The 16,663-nt window shown below is 46.7% G+C and overlaps 3 protein-coding genes across 3 annotated transcripts; 2 read left to right on the forward strand and 1 right to left on the reverse strand.

Annotated features, from left to right (window-relative positions):
* The first annotated feature begins 2,098 nt into the window (after window positions 1-2,098).
* LOC132475475 (POU domain, class 4, transcription factor 2-like) lies at window positions 2,099-5,745 on the forward strand. The gene is made up of 4 exons (XM_060076633.1): window positions 2,099-2,239; window positions 2,738-2,774; window positions 5,086-5,345; window positions 5,604-5,745. Exons 3-4 carry the CDS (start codon window positions 5,096-5,098, stop codon window positions 5,714-5,716), a joined length of 363 nt encoding a protein of 120 aa, XP_059932616.1. The 5' UTR covers window positions 2,099-2,239; window positions 2,738-2,774; window positions 5,086-5,095; the 3' UTR covers window positions 5,717-5,745.
* A 214-nt stretch (window positions 5,746-5,959) lies between these two features.
* LOC132475474 (thyroid receptor-interacting protein 6-like) lies at window positions 5,960-13,226 on the forward strand. The gene is given in 8 exon segments (XM_060076632.1): window positions 5,960-6,078; window positions 6,218-6,598; window positions 6,600-6,860; window positions 7,650-7,743; window positions 8,175-8,344; window positions 8,851-9,029; window positions 10,590-10,710; window positions 11,360-13,226. Coding segments are annotated over 8 exon segments (1,431 nt in total). The 5' UTR covers window positions 5,960-5,985; the 3' UTR covers window positions 11,492-13,226.
* sst5 (somatostatin 5) lies at window positions 13,220-14,644 on the reverse strand. The gene is made up of 2 exons (XM_060076634.1): window positions 14,188-14,644; window positions 13,220-13,728 (listed from the first exon to the last, which is right to left on the reverse strand). Exons 1-2 carry the CDS (start codon window positions 14,305-14,307, stop codon window positions 13,543-13,545), a joined length of 306 nt encoding a protein of 101 aa, XP_059932617.1. The 5' UTR covers window positions 14,308-14,644; the 3' UTR covers window positions 13,220-13,542.
* Between the last annotated feature and the right edge of the window lie 2,019 nt (window positions 14,645-16,663).

A 16,663-nucleotide genomic window follows, 5' to 3' on the forward strand; every position in this document is an offset into this window, starting at 1 on the left:
GAGAGAGAGAGAGAGAGAGAGAGAGAGAGAGAGAGAGAGAGAGAGAGAGAGAGAGAGAGGGGGATATCCCAGGGAGTAGCCCTGGATGTTTTGCCTCTCTGTGAGAAAAAGAAAAAAGGTTTGGTAGCGGAAGCGGAAAACATTGTTTTGAACAATATTTTTTTTCCTTTGTTTTATATTTTGGAGCGTGTTGCATAAAATAATGCAATTAAAGTGTCATTCTTCATATAATGTAAGACCGGTCCGTCACTAGAGTTCACAGAAGAGAAACAGAGCTGGAGTGAGAGAGAAGTATGTGTACACTGACTGATTGGATTGGAATCTCATGAGGTCAGGTAGGTAGTTACAGGTATCGGTCAGTTAGTTATTTGGTCAGTAGTTGGCAGGCAGGCAGTGAAGAGAGATGAACAAACAGATGGATGAAGAGATTGATCGATTATCAGACAGAAAGATAGATTGATAAATGACATTCTTAAAATGACTATAACTTAAAATGACGGTGCTAAAAAATAATCATAATTGGGTCGTAGCCATGGGGATAACACGCCCCCCCCCCCCTCCTTCCCAGAACTCTTAGCCCAAAACCCTTCTCTACATAGCCGTTTGTCCATTCTGAGCTACTGTAGAGACATTGCGCTGCAACATGGCGACCCCATGGAAGAGGACCCGCTCCCTAGGTAGATATGTAGGCCTCTCCTGGATGCAACAAATTTCCACACACTTCACCTTTAATCTTATAGATGTATCAGGGCGAGATTAGGCCGGATCCTTCCAGAACATGACCCAAGACCTCCTTGATTAGGACCCGGCGGATGGCTTCCCTGGCAGGGACCCAACATCTGTAAACACATGTTGTGTAATATTACATTTTATAATATCTATTATATAGCTAATAAATGTAAATGTTGGTGTCCCTCTGGGTTCTTTCCTGGATCCCATCCTATTATCACTGTCCGCCAGGTCACTGGGTTCTGTCATTCGCTCACATGGCTTTTCCTACCACAGCTATGCAGATGACACACTACTAATTCACCCAGGCGCCAGCACGAATCTCTGCGGGACATCTGTGGATATCGACACACCAACACAGCTCCATCTGGACAAGACGGAGCTGCTCTTCCTTCCAGGGAGGGGATCCTCCAAGCCACCAACTGTTCATCAATATTGACTACTCTGTGGGGCCGGGTGACGCAGACCCCAAGGAACATCAGGGTTGGGGGGGGGGGACACTGGAAGACCAGATGTCTTTCAGTGTCCGACAGCTGTTCAACATCGCTGCGAGAACCTGCCCTTCAACTTTTATGTTCTACAACATCAGGAGGAACCGTCCATTCCTCATCCAGAAGGCCATGCATCATTTGATCCAGGCTGTGGTCATCTTGCGTCTGGATTACTGCGACTCCCTTCTGGCAGGTCTGCCTGCACGGGCCCTTCCTCCTCTGCAGCTCATCCAGAATGCAGCAGCCCGGCTGGTCTGCCACCCCAGTTCTCCCACACTCACATCACTCCTCCACAGCCTGCAGTGGCTACCGTTGGCCACTGGGATCTGGTTCAAGTCCCTGGTTCTGTCCTACTGTGCTGCAAAAGACTCCGGACATGGTAAAACCATGCACTTCAGCCTGTCCACCACCACGCTCTATGCTTCGCCCTCACTACATGCAAGCCACTCAGCAAAATCCTGATTGTTTGGCACAAGCTCTCCACTGACAGCATCAGGACAGAAACCCAACAAATCTTTGCCTCGCAGACTGAAAAGTAATCTGTTCAGACTGCAGCTTGGCCAATGAAAAAATAAATCTCTTGCTTCTAACATGTAGCCCTTGAAGCAGTTAGCCTACTTGATTCATTGTATGTACTTGCATGATAATTGCATTTATGGGTTGTGTCTTCATGATAAATTGCACTTATTGTAAGTCGCTTTTCATAAATATTAAAAAAAAACATGGAAATTATAATGTAATTATACACATATGTAAATATCAAATCTAAATATAGTATCTATTAGTAATATAATCATATATATTATGTAATCTATACCGTTTTTTTGTAATAGCTTGCGGTTCAGTGCATTCCATGGTGTTGTTTTACTGGTCAGCAAGATAGATGGGCTCGCGAGCGGCGCCGCGGCCCGTGACCACTCACAGCCCGCTACGTCACAGGGCTGGAATGTGGTGACGACTGCTACTGGTGGTTTGCAGAAGGCCTGTTAGTGTGTGACAAACTCGGGATCCACGAGAAAGTAGGTTACCGAAACGAAACATAAATAGGAGAAAGTTGTTTTTGCAGTCGCTTCTGTTGATATTCCGATTGCAAAAAAATATATGTATAAAAATGGTAGTGTGTTTTTGTGGTGTTTGTGCAAACATAGCGAAAGAGCGGGTGGCTTTGGCGTTGCTTCTTTGCGTTACATCTATGAAAGTAGCCCCGGAGACGAGGCGCAGTTCAAGGCAGTGCTATCTTAACAAGTAAACAAACATGTGATTAAAGTTAATGGTAGCCATTTAGCAGTCATTATATCTTATCAAGATCCTCAATGCGGTGTTGTGGTCGCGTAAATACACACCACAGACATGCTAGATGCTATCCACATGAACCCAAATACATTTTGGACACACGATGGTTTGCGTTCACGTTGCAAATCGACCAATTCGCTGGACCTACGTATAGAAAAGGCTGTGTGTGTTGTTTTTTATGCTGCTAGTCGTCTCTCACCGATTTGAACATAATCTATTTGCAGATGAGACTGAATGACAGAAGAGTGGCTACGTAAAAAGGTAGGAATCCGGATGCATTACTGTTGATTTCAGCTTTTCCGCAGCAACATTGTTTAATTCCAATTGATTTGGATTGACGTACACTCCCTTAAATGATTTGTGTATTCATACGTGTATTTGTAACAATGGAACAAAACCAGGTATCGCGAGGATTCGGGGGACGCAACTTTGGAATTTGATTCAAGAGTTGCAGCCGTCAGCGTTTTTTTTTTTTACTCATTCATAGAAAGAGGGAAACGGTTAAAACATAACCTCGCAAATGCAAAGGCATTGTCTCGCCAACCACATAAATCAGACTGATAAAGCCGCTGTGATTAATGTCATGGCCCAGAAATCCCGGGATTTGGGTGTGTGTGCTCATCCCGGATTTAGAAAAGGGTTTATACCGAGTCAGTGGCGTAGCAGTCGCTGCGATTTTGTTCCTTATCTTTCCAATAATAATACCAATGGTGGTTATTTCCAATATGTGAACATTGACTGGGGGCAGTGAACCCAAAATCGTTGCTTTTGTTTAAAATCTGGTCACATATATTGTATAGGATCTTGCCATTTCAACACTTTTATTGAAATAAGACCGTAATTATAGAAAACTGGAGTATAATCGTATGTTTTTTCCAGTTTCCGTCAACCAGTACGTTCTACTGTGCTCCGAGCGCAGGAGCGTTGTTTTTGTCGTGTCGAAGTGCTTTTTGCAATACTCTTCTACATTACGAAAAATGGACACAGGCGGCGAGGTGTGTGGATGTGTGGAGCTCTCTGGGCAGCGGTTGTTGACAGTGAGGTCCGAAAGAGGTTGATGTTTCTCGGACACATGTAGTATAACGTCACGGTGGGTGGCGCCTTATATATGCATCATGCATGACACTGATTTATAACTATCATACACAACAACTGTGCTAATGTCCTGGGTCGTATGCATACCCCTAACGACTTTCAGACCCTAAACACATTTTGTTTGAATTCCGCCTGAAACCGGAGCTTCACTTACAATTTAAAGCCCAACCCGTGTACAAGCCTGGGAGTGGAGTTATATAAATATGTAATTGTACTAGTACTCTATGCCGCATCCGACCATCACTCCAATGAAAGATAATATCCCTTCATCAACAAATTATTTAATATGCAATGCCAAACTTTTTCAGAATACCATTTGCAGAACCATATTAATAATTTGATTTAAAAACAATAAATAAAAGATGAGCAAAAGACTGAGCATATTAATGGCAGCAATGAACATCATTGGAAGCTCATATATTCAAATAAATGCTAAGAATAAAAAGAACAGCCAGCTGATATATTTTTCAGCTGCTCTCGTACATTATTTGGTTATTTATTTTCTTTGCATTATTATTTCCTTTATTCCTTGGAGGATGTGCAATAATATCATTATGCGAGCCAGGTGGCCCTGTGTATTTAGACACCTGGCTGTTGCATAAGTTTTCCTCTGTTAGTTTTTGCCTCGACTTAATTTGGAAATCAAACAGCTGAACAACAATTACTATTGTGCTGAGAAACAGGCCAGGGGACACCACCTGTGTGTGTGTGTGCACTTAATGGTTTCTTTACAGTTTTCCGACCATATCAATGCCATGGATCTTGGTTGAGGTTTCACATGCACACACACAGACGCACACGCACACTCACACTCGTGTTCAGGAGCACGGCGAAGCCTGTGCTGGAAGTCCCCTTGCCTTTTTTGAGTAGGGCCTGTCTTCCTGTCTTTCTACCAGAAGTCCATTGTTAAGTCAACGTGTTGCCATTGGAAACATAATAAATGAAGCATCACTTGGTTTCCATTGGTTACGCGTGACAAAGGGCTATACAGATGGCCCCTTAAGTAGTGGCAGGGAATCCATTGGCGAGTTTCATTATTGGTGGCAATGTATAACAATGCAGCCATACCACTTATTTTTGCCCTAAACGAATGCTTTCCGAGATCTTGTGACGTATTGACGCATAGCGATGAATGATTCCGATGAACCAATTCATATTTATCACCGTGCACAATAACAGTACCAGTGACTTGTAATTTTACACTGACCTGAATGTGTTCAGCCCATCACACATTACAGACATGCTTCCTTCAGTCAAAACGGCAGCAAAAAATCGTATATATATATATATATATAAATAATAAAACACATACACCACGGTCTCGTTAAGGATCTATATCCCAGGTCCCCATTCAATTATTAAATTCCTCTGATTCCTTCTCATTCCAGTCTCAAACCTGGGATGATATGTCTGCAAACCCTCCCCCCAGAACCACCCCTTCACGCCTCCCCCTCTGTCCGTGTCGCTCTCCCTCCAGAAGTCGTGACATGTCCGGCCCCACCTGGCTCCCGCCCAGGACCCTGGACCCCGCCGAGCAGACCGGCCCCCCGATGTCCCACGTCACCGCAGCAGGGGGCGACATCTACCGGCTCCCCAACAAGAAGGGCCCCCCCGGCCACCCGGCCCGGCCCAAGTACAACCTCTACGAGCAGAACGGGGACGGTGGAGGAGGAGGAGGAGGAGGTGGAGGAGGTGGTGGTGGAGTAGCCACCAGATACATGGCAACTGGGCCCACAGGTACGACCGAGCGCTCAGCCCCAATCAATCAGACACTGATGAGGATGATGAAGGGTTTACGATGATGATGATGGTGTTAATTATGAGAATGAAGTGGTGATGATGATGATGACCGATGTGGTGAGGTTGTTGCTCCGGATTTTGGGTGTACTTTAATTTTTTTCCCAAGTCTCCTTTAATTCATTAATCCTGTGGAATAGATTCGAGAACCCCAAACGAAAAAATGTACTTGTTTGTAATGCCCACTCCAACCACCAGGGGGAGCTGCTCATCAGTCATCCAGTGACCACTACTACCCTCCTCCTCCCCCCCACGGCCCGAAAGAAGACCGCAGCTGGAGCCCCCACATGGATGGCTACGGGCCAGGGTAGGGGGCTGCGCGATAATGAAAGCTTCAGCCGTTGTGGGGGAAAATCTATTCTCACGCAACAGACTTTAGGTTAATATCTCAAGTCTTGAGTTATATGTGTTTCGACCAATCATGTTGCGGGAGGCGGGGATCTTAATAACTGGCGAACACAAACTCTGCCAGCGTGACGTCTTCCCCCTCCGAGGTCGGGCTGCTCAGAGTGAGACTCTGATGATAAAACTCGGTGTTCCTCCTGGTCGTTTCTTTCAGCAGCGTAGCCATGACAACGCCATGGGCCACCGCTCCAACATCGACGCCGACATCGACTCCCTGACCAGCATGCTGGCCGACCTGGACAGCCACCAGCCGGACCCCAACACACAGGTGGGCCGGGCGACACTCCCCCCGGGGGGGGGGGGGGGGGGGGGGGGGGGGGGGGGGGCGGTCTGAGCGGAGCTAGGCAGACGGTAAGACCCCCCAGGCTGACCATGTCTCTTCTCTCCCCCCCCCCCTCCCCGCGCAGCTCTACGACAACGTGCCCTACAGCCCCCACCCCCAGGCCGACCGCTACAGCCCCTCCCCCCAGAGCGTGGCCCCGCCCCCGCTGCCGAGCCGGCCCTCCGTGGGCTACCCCCCCCACCCCTCCCAGAACCAGTACCACCAGGCCCGGGCCTACCCCGCCGAGCCCCAGTACCCCCAGCACCACCACGGGCCCAGCCCCCACCAGCACAGCCCCCACCCCCAGCAGCAGCAGCACCACCACCCCCACCTCCAGCAGCAGCACCACCCCCAGCAGGACTACTACACCTCGTCCTCCTCCGCCGCCGGCGCGGGCCCCAAGCCCTACCCCCAGCCGGTGCCGGCGTCCTACTCCACCGCCTCCACCCCCACCGGGCCCCACTTCAGGCGGGCAGGTGAAGACGGCGCAGCCCGTCACCTACTCCCAGACGGGCCGGCAGGCGGAGCAGGCGCACACGCCGCCGCCGCCGCCCCGCCAGCACCAGCACGGGGCCCCGGCCCCGGCCCCGGGGGGGGGGGGGGGCCCCGCGGGGCTGGTACGCCGGGGCCCCCCAGGGCCAGGAGATGCACCACCCCGGGCGGAGCCGGGCCCCCAGGGGGGCGGCAGAGGGGCCCAGAGGGGGCCGGAGGGCTACCAGACGAACAAGGTGAGAGGGCGGAGCCACAGCAGCAGAGTGGGGGGGGGGGGGGGGGGGGGGAGTGTCTTGAGGGCCTCATTTACATTCACCGTGGCAACGCAGGGGGTTTTTTGCATGAGGGAAGAGATTCAGTGCCGGAGTCGCACAAGCGGTGTGTTGCGCGAGACAACTGAAGCATGTGTTGGGTTCAGGTGTACCGAGTCACAGGGACATATTGGGAAGTCTAGAACAAAGCAGTGATTGGTTGAATAAGGTTTGAGGAAGGGCCGAACTATCATTTTGTTTGTACCGTTTGTACCTTTCACCAAAGTTCCTCTTTTTGTCTGCGGTTGCACGCTGCGTTACGATAACGAGTCCAGCTGTATTTCAGATCATTTTAAATAATAATCGAGATTGATTTGCTACATACTTTCCCCATACATTGATGAACTGACCGGCCAGTTGGTCTTCAACTGTACCCATGTGTTTGAGCAGTACCCTGTGTATCTATCTACCCTGTGTGTCTATCTGCCCTGTGTGTCTATCTGCCCTGTGTGTCTATCTGCCCTGTGTCTCTATCTGCCCTGTGTGTCCATCTGCCCTGTGTCTCTATCTGCCCTGTGTGTCTATCTGCCCTGTGTCTCTATCTGCCCTGTGTGTCCATCTGCCCTGTGTCTCTGTCTGCCCTGTGTGTCTATCTACCCTGTGTGTGTCTATCTACCCTGTGTGTGTCTATCTACCCTGTGTGTGTCTATCTACCCTGTGAGTCTATTTACCCTGTGTCTAGCCGTCCTCACTGTCTCCCCATGTGGCCTCCAGGGGGCGTCCACACCCAGACCTGAAGAGGAGCTGGACCGGCTCACCAAGAAGCTGGTGTACGACATGAACCACCCCCCTGTCGAGGAGTACTTTGGTACGGCCTTTGTTCTTTCAATGGACACGTTAATGATGTTGTTGTTTTTTTAAGTCATAAAAGCAGCGCAACTTTGTCGTGGAGGTTAGTCCAAGGGGAGAAAAAACATTGAGTGGGAACAAACTCATCTTTTTTTTGTATTCAATTCTACAGCCCTTTTTCACCTCTATACGACCACACCCTTTTTTTGTTGCAAATTTTCACTGAAATGTTTATATTAAGGGCATCTAGCAGACTCTTTTTCTAAGCGACACTTCATGTGATGACCACATTCAGGACAGCGGTGTCATCGGGACTGTCCCACCTTTTAGTCCACGCGGATGCTCTAAACAACAACGTGATAGCAGCACCGCCTGCTGTGTTGCATGCCGTTTCCTGCACCGTGTGTGTTCCAAAGCGTGACCTTGTGCGACGTGCGTCTGGGCCCCCAGGCCGCTGCGCCCGCTGCGGGGACAACGTGCTGGGCGACGGCAGCGGCTGCATCGCCATGGAGCAGGTGTTCCACGTGGAGTGCTTCACCTGCATCACCTGCCACGCCCGCCTGCGGGGGAAGCCCTTCTACGCCCTGGACAAGAAGAGCTACTGCGAGAGCTGCTACATCGTGAGTTTGAGCTGCGGCCACAGGCCCCCCGACTTAGTTTGGCTCCTTGCTTTGTCGTCTTTGTGTTGTTGTTGCATTTTCTCGGCAACACGTCACCAAAACAATGCTAATGATGTGAATGTGATCAATACAATTGTCACGTACACAACCGATAAGACAATGACGATAATGCAAATGGAAAATAAGATGGATAGAAAATAATTGTTGTGCCATTTCCTCAATATCTAATCGAATGTGTCAAATGTTAATCAAGCTTACTTTGAGTGGCACATTTTCAGTATGTGTTTCAGTATGTTCAGTACGTTGAAAATGTTCAACGTCTACGTTTTCATTTAATTGACGTCGGTTCGATGTGTGACGAAAATGACCTTTGGTCGGTCATCCCTCCTGTATAAAAGTGGTGAGCGAGTCGTGGTCAGGGTTTTAGTGGGAAGCAAAAACCCATTCTCTCCTGTGTCTCTCTCCCTCTCTCTCTCTCTCTCTCTCTCCTCGTGTCTGTACACTAGAGTACGCTGGAGCGTTGCTCCAAGTGCTCCAAGCCCATCCTGGACCGCATCCTGCGGGCCATGGGCAAGGCCTACCACCCTCGCTGCTTCACCTGCGTGGTGTGCAACTGCTGCCTGGATGGGGTGCCCTTCACCGTGGACGCCACCTCCCAGATCCACTGCATCGAGGACTTCCACAGGTGCCCACCCGTACACCCACACTAACACGAAGACTAACCCCACCGCAGGTGGGGTTAGTCTTCGTGTTAGTGTGGGTGTATGAGTCGAAGTTAGTATGAGTCTAAGTCAGTGTGGGTGTATGAGTCGAAGTTAGTATGAGTCTAAGTCAGTGTGGGTGTATGAGTCGAAGTTAGTATGAGTCTAAGTCAGTGTGGGTGTATGAGTCGAAGTTAGTATGAGTCTAAGTCAGTGTGGGTGTATGAGTCGAAGTTAGTATGAGTCTAAGTCAGTGTGGGTGTATGAGTCTAAGTTAGTATGAGTCTAAGTCAGTGTGGGTGTATGAGTCGAAGTTAGTATGAGTCTAAGTCAGTGTGGGTGTATGAGTCTAAGTTAGTATGAGTCTAAGGCAGTGTGGGTGTATGAGTCGAAGTTAGTATGAGTCTAAGTCAGTGTGGGTGTATGAGTCGAAGTTAGTATGAGTCTAAGTCAGTGTGGGTGTATGAGTCGAAGTTAGTATGAGTCTAAGTCAGTGTGGGTGTATGAGTCGAAGTTAGTATGAGTCTAAGTCAGTGTGGGTGTATGAGTCAAAGTTAGTATGAGTCGAAGTTAGTATGAGTCTAAGTCAGTGTGGGTGTATGAGTCTAAGTTAGTATGAGTCTAAGTTAGTGTTGGTGTATGAGTCTAAGTTAGTATGAGTCTAAGTGAGTGTGGGTGTATGAGTCGAAGTTAGTATGAGTCTAAGTCAGTGTGGGTGTATGAGTCTAAGTTAGTATGAGTCTAAGTCAGTGTGGGTGTATGAGTCTAAGTTATATGAGTCTAAGTTAGTGTGGGTGTATGAGTCGAAGTTAGTATGAGTCTAAGTCAGTGTGGGTGTATGAGTCTAAGTCAAGTTCTGGGGACATTAATTTACCACCAAACACGTCCTTACGGACTTTCAAAAGGTTCAGGGAACTTGGGGATGGGGCTTGCAGTGCTGATTGGTGGAAGACTCTCTGCAGGAGGGGGTTTATTGAATCCCCCTCATCCGTGAACTCGTCATTCGTCCCACTATTTGACACTTTTCTTTCTTTTATTTGCTGGGTGACCCAATGTCCCACTGTATTGTAAATGAGAGCTGCCTCCGTGCGTCACTTAAGCAACATAATATGTCACTCAGTCAGTCACCACAACAGACGGAAACACCTAGACTAGGAACCCTGCTTCTACCCCAGCCTGCAGGAGATATCTTGAAAATCCTAATGAATAAAAAAAAAAAGGAAATATTTTTCTCGAGGAGAAGCATCAGATACCCCCCCCCCCCCCCCCCCCCCCCCCCGCCCGCTCTCAATCCAAAGCTAAAACGATATTGTATCATATTATGATTGTTCTTCTTAATTTCCGTAGATCCCTGCGCTCAAACACACAGAACCACTGAAGAGCACTCTAGCTTATACCCTCCATCCTGTGTGTGTGTGTGTGTGTGTGTGTGTGTGTGTGTGTGTGTGTGTGTGTGTGTGTGTGTGTGTGTGTGTGTGTGTGTGTGTGTGTGTGTGTGTGTGTGTGTGTGTGTGTGTGTGTGTGTGTGTGTGTGTGGCGCGCAGGAAGTTTGCCCCGCGCTGCTCCGTGTGTGGCCAGGCCATCATGCCCGAGCCGGGCCAGGAGGAGACGGTGCGCATCGTAGCGCTGGACCGCAGCTTCCACGTCAACTGTTACGTCTGTGAGGTGAGAGGCACGCACGCACGCAAGCGTTTGTCATTAAAGGGGACGCATCATACCACCAGGTGTGAGGGTCAATAGCCACTAAAGGACGTTTTGAGAATCGGCCCCTTCTGACATCAGAAGAGGAGGCCGACTCTCAAAACGGCTCGTAGTGCCTGATCACATTCACACCTGGTCGTATCATGTTTCACCTTTAAGGCCAAGACTCGATGGCCTTCTGTTATTTCACATGCTCCTATGTTAAACGTAATTGTTTATAGGTAATGATTTGTGAGTCTCGTACTCGACCTTAACTGATGAAGGCGTTGGGAAGGACCACGTTTGAACACGTTTGAATACGGTGCTTTAAAAATATGGTCACTGTTCCACTACCAGGATTGATGTGGATGAGAAAACTCCATGCATAATGGACTGATGGATAGATCAACCGCCCAGCCCAGCCAGTGGGCCGTACCCACTGGTTTGGCTCATCCATCCATCCTTCGATACATATGGTTGGACTGGAGTGCACTATAGGGTGGATTTGTAATCAATTACTTTTTTTATTTTATACCTGGTGCTAAGATAGGGATGGCTGTAATGGATTCATGAGGGGGAAGGAGTTAACTGTGTGTGTGTGTGTGTGTGTGTGTGTGTCCGTGTGTCCATCCAGGAGTGCGGCCTGCTGCTGTCTTCCGAGGAGGAGGGCCGGGGGTGCTACCCGCTGGACGGTCACATCCTGTGCAAGAGCTGCAGCGCCCGCCGCATCCAGGACCTCTCCGCCAAAATATCCACCGACTGCTAGCACGCCGCGGAAGCCGTCGGTTGGTTCCACTGGCATCAACTCTCAAGCAGTTTCAAAATAATGGCAGATTCCGATCTGGTTGAACGAGTTGGGGGTAGTTAAGATAACAAATATATACAAAATCATGGTACTCCCTATGTACCGCGTTTTTCTGAGGCCACACTTGAGGCTTCGGTTCTTTGGTGCCCCCTAGTGGTACAGAATCGCTAATGATGTTTTCTGTTCACAACGGTCACGCTCGTGACTTGTCATGTGAAACACACTCTGTTGTTTGCTTCCGCCGGACTCGGGGTCCCTTACTAAAAAATACCGTCCTATAGTTTCGTTGTTATTTTCTTTTTATTTCTCGTTTATTCCCTTTGGTTCAGTGTCACCTTCAGAAAACCTGACCTGCAGGCAGCTAGGGCTCCAACACAGGAGCCACTTACAACGTCAAATCACCGCGTACTACACGGCTAATGGCTACTGCATTTGCTTGTTACTGGGATTGGTTCAAAGGAGGGTCCACCGACTTTGGCCAATCAGAATGCCACGGTGTTTCACCAAAGAAGGCGACGTGTTACTTTGTATGATGTTTGCCTTTGGTTACTCTTAAGATGGCTCCTGGTCTACACCTGTACCCTCCATAGGTCATAGGATATGAATAATGGTAGATAATATGATGTTCAACACGTGTGGTACCACTGTGTTCACTATAAATAAATGGATGACAATTGGATTTTAGGGGAACTACTTTGAAATATGAAAATAATGGAATTAATGTATTCAAAAATGAAAAAGTACTTATGAGCGTTGAACGACCCCAATCCACCTCATAGAAAGTATCAAATACAACGTGAACTGTGACTGTACATAATTGTTTGGTTTCAACGCTAACCGATGCTAGTATGCTAGTACAACACAGAACAAGGCACGGCTTTCATTTGGGACCTCCTGCCAAATCAATATTTCTAGATGTCCGGAAATCAATTATTATTATTATTTTATTTTTTTCATTGTTACTTAAAAAAACTAACTGTTTTATACTTGACTGTTACCGTGAATATGAAGGTGCAATGAAGTTCAAATTCAATCAACTGCCAAAAGCAGAAGAAAACCAGGGTTGTCAGACAACTTATTTTGAGGGCCATGTAACGAAGCCAGGTCCTCTGGCTCGTTCTTTGTGTTACAGTATTTATTTAGTTTGGCTTTTTCCTGTTTACCCGGTCTTTCCGTCCGACACTTATTTTTATTTTTATTTTGTGTGTCATGTGTTTATCTGCCATCAAGGGCTTATCTTTTCCAAAAGCTTACCTCAATGACTTCTGGCTCTGTGCCATCCTTGTTTTTCGGATGCATTACCCTTCATTCACATTGTTAGATTTACTCGCTTGTCTTTTTTTTTTTTACAATACATTGTCAAAACTCATTGAGGTTATTTTCTTATCCGAGGTCAAAGTGCCATGATGAGATGAGTTAACACACTAGACACGCCAACGTCAGTAAATCAACGCGACCTGCTGGGTTTGTCGTTGCTTATGTTTGTGCTGAAGTCGGCCGCGACATGAGCGAAACCCCCGTGACATCACCCACCTGAAGGCTTCTGTTTTGTAGCCTACCGAAGCACGGGGTTGTACGTTCGACACAAGCTGCGACAGGAACCGGCTGATGAAATGAGAGCAATACGACTATATGATGTGGCTTCTCCCATGCAGATTGTACTTCATTAAAAAAAAAAAGAATACCCTATTAAAAATTTGTTTTTGTTTTAATTTTAGTTTATATACTTTATGTTCAGTTTTAATCATTTTTACACAGTGCATCTTTTTGCTCCACCCAATACAGCTGTGTCCAGTGGTAATGAGGTCTGGGTCGGCATCCTTGTTCTTTACATGTTGTGAAACTGGTCTAGTCAATTAAAATAATAAATTAAGTATAATTTCCATCTCAAACTAAACAGTAACATTGCTTGAAAAACAAGGAATAACAGACTTTAGTAATTGTAAATTAAATATGTATTAAAAAGACGCCACAAGAATAAATTCTGTATAATGTATAATATGTCTAAAGCACTAACAAGATGTAAACGTCTTCCAAAAGAAGTTCCGGCAGCCTGCCTTGCGCTCTCTTTGGGAAAGGGCCAGGTGGCGCCGCATCACTTCCCTGATCCCCGACACCTCCTCCTCGGGTAGTACCTCGTTGGTGCGGGCAGGGGCCATTTCAGCCAGATAGTCCAGTAAGAGCATTCGAGCAAGGTCCTTTTAAAGAAGATAAAACTATGTTAAAAGCGAAATGGCTGGTAAATATGGTTCAGATTGAGTGAGTTGGCCTATAGATTCTGGTATAGTGCAAATATACATTTAGCCTACAAAACAATTGGACCCAACACAAACATATATATCGCTATATGTAAAGCTGGGTAAAAATGAAATAACAAAACCAATCCATTTAACAGACTTCAGGAAAATAAAGAGAATCCATTTTCCTGACCCACAGCAAGTAAAGCAAAAACACCTGTATGCTATAATAAAAATCTCAAATCTTGATCGCTACTGTCATTTCAATAATTTCACACAATGGTACCTTTAACATCCAATTAACATTTATTTTCTCAAATCTTTTAGAAAATAAAATCTTTTCTACACAATTATACACACTATTAAATATTGAAAAATATAGAAAAAATGCAATTATTTATCGAATTCTTCCGAACTCACCTCCTCCGTCTCCAGGTATTCTCCGAGTCGCTCCGACTGGGGAGCGCCGTCCACTCGGGAAAGCACGAGGGATCCAAGCAGCACCGCGAGGCACACGTAGCACAGTTGGGTCAAGGTCATTTTAGTTTTTTAAACTCCTTGTTCAAATCAAAAGGCCTGAGAGCTCAAACCGATGAAAGGGGAAAATGTGGCGCGTCTGTAGATTTCCCTCCCCACTCTGTCCGTCAAACAAGGTTTCTCCGTCGCAGTCTCGGTCACCAACGAGATTTGACAACAAAACGATTAATTGAGCAGCGACCCTATACTTCAAGGCCTCCCCCCCACCGCCCCGACCCTATCCCCCGTCATACCCCGACCCAGCGGACGACGTGATTGGTGGAGAGAGGAATGACTCGGAGAAGGGGAAAAGATGTGTGTGCGTGCGTGTGTGTGGGGGAGGGGGGGGGGGGGGAGAAGGTCAGCACCTTGTCCTCGATCTTGCGTTGGGCCCACCCCAACCTTACCCTGCTGTCTTCTAATTAAGACCAGCGTGCCCCCATATAATAACCATGCTAACATTGAAACAGTGAACGAACAATAACTTTTAATGGTGATTGTGTCTGATGCATACTTGTTGATTCATTTGTAAAGTTTTTGTTTTCTTTAGTTATTTTGTTGAACGAGATGACACATGTGATTCTAATAATATACCCTTTCGGTGTGTCAGTCGTGATTAGCGATCTTTAGCAGTTTTGTATACGTGTCAAGGAAACAGTGTGATGCTCACATGCTGTGCGCCGTTGCTAATGACACAAAGTGACTCAAATGTTAATGAGGCGGTATGTGTGTGTGTGTGTGTGTGTGTGTGTGTGTGTGTGTGTGTGTGTGTATTTATGTTTGTTTGCGTGTATGTGGGCATGTTTGTGTGTGTGTGTGTGTGTGTGTGTGTTTGAGTGTGCACGTGGGTGTTTGTTTGTGTGTGTATTTGATGGTGCACGTGCGTGTGCGTGCATACGTGTGTGTGTTTGTGTGCAGGACCCCCGCCAAACTGTTGGCCCCCAGAAACCAGGAGGACCAAGGGCTCCATTCCAACAGTGGGGGAGTGTAAGTGAAAGGAATGACTCCCACACCTGTCGGCTGAAAATAAAGACAAAGGAAGTGTTTAAGGTATTAAAAAAGGTTATACATTTCCCAAAGCAAATCCATATGACAAACGTCTTTGTGTGTGTGTGTGTGTGTGTGTGTGTGTGTGTGTGTGTGTGTGTGTGTGTGTGTGTGTGTGTGTGTGTGTGTGTGTGTGTCTTTGTGTGTGTTATACAACATAAAACAACACGTATTGTTATAGGTCATTCGTAACTTTCAAAAGACCGTACCATCCAAGCCTTCTCCTATGTACCATTAATTAGGATTATAATACATTATTATCGGTGGCGTTTGCATATTTCGCAGATTGGATCCTCTATTACTCATCTGAATCCCGATGAACCTCTAGTGACTTGGTAACATTTACCACGCAGAAGATAATGTCATTGCGACGGGCCCCCCGCTGTGGCCCAGCCCCCCACCGGGCAGGAAGGAGGGGGGGTGGAGGCGCAAATCACTGCCATTATGTTGCCATTTGTATGGATATGTAATCACCTTTGAGTTTATAACATTTAAATCTTATACCTGGAAAACAAGCCTGTTTGAAATTGAAATTTCTAATTTCAAGTTGTATCATTTCACAAACACGATTTCAAATATTCTCTGAGTCAGATACACAATGTCAAGTTGGATCTTCAAATGTTTCAACTTGCCATATTGGAATTTTAAAAAAGGTTAATTCAAAACGAATAAATGCGGCTGTCCTTGTCTTCAAAGTGCAATATTTCTAATGTTATGAATTCAAAGGTGTTTATATTTACCGATTCAAAATTCAGCAGCTTTTAAAATTCAAACATTTGGCAGTCACTTGCTTCCATAATCGAGGAAGGAAGGGAAGCAATGAATGTGAAAGTTATAATGACCAATAAGGATTTTGATTGTAAAACTGATACTTATTTATACGAATTGAATGCTTCCATAGGACTCACATTTAAATTTTTACTTTAATTACGATTCAAAGTGTAGCGGGCTCTCATTGGTCTACTGCGAGCATGCTCCCTATAGAGTGGCGAAGTCACGCCCCTTCCGGTAGGGCTCATGGGACCTATGAGATCGAAAAATATGAATGGGTGTCAATGGAGAGAAAATAATTATTTTCTGGTCCCGGTCTTTATATGCCCTGGATTACACATATGTTGTTTGTGGATTTAAAGGATAATTTTTCATGCAAAGAGTTCGACCGTTTATTGTGCAATTGTTCAGATAAAGGCTGTAGAGAAAACACAACGAGAAAGACTACACGGCTCGTATGTGACGTCACGCTCCCTGCGACTGGCGTGGAGAAGACAGACAATCTTCCCATCGGCATCACTGAAATTCTGCACGTGCCCCGACTTATAATGGTTTTCACCTC

Source organism: Gadus macrocephalus, chromosome 17, assembly GCF_031168955.1.
Source record: "Gadus macrocephalus chromosome 17, ASM3116895v1".
Lineage (NCBI taxonomy): Eukaryota > Metazoa > Chordata > Actinopteri > Gadiformes > Gadidae > Gadus > Gadus macrocephalus.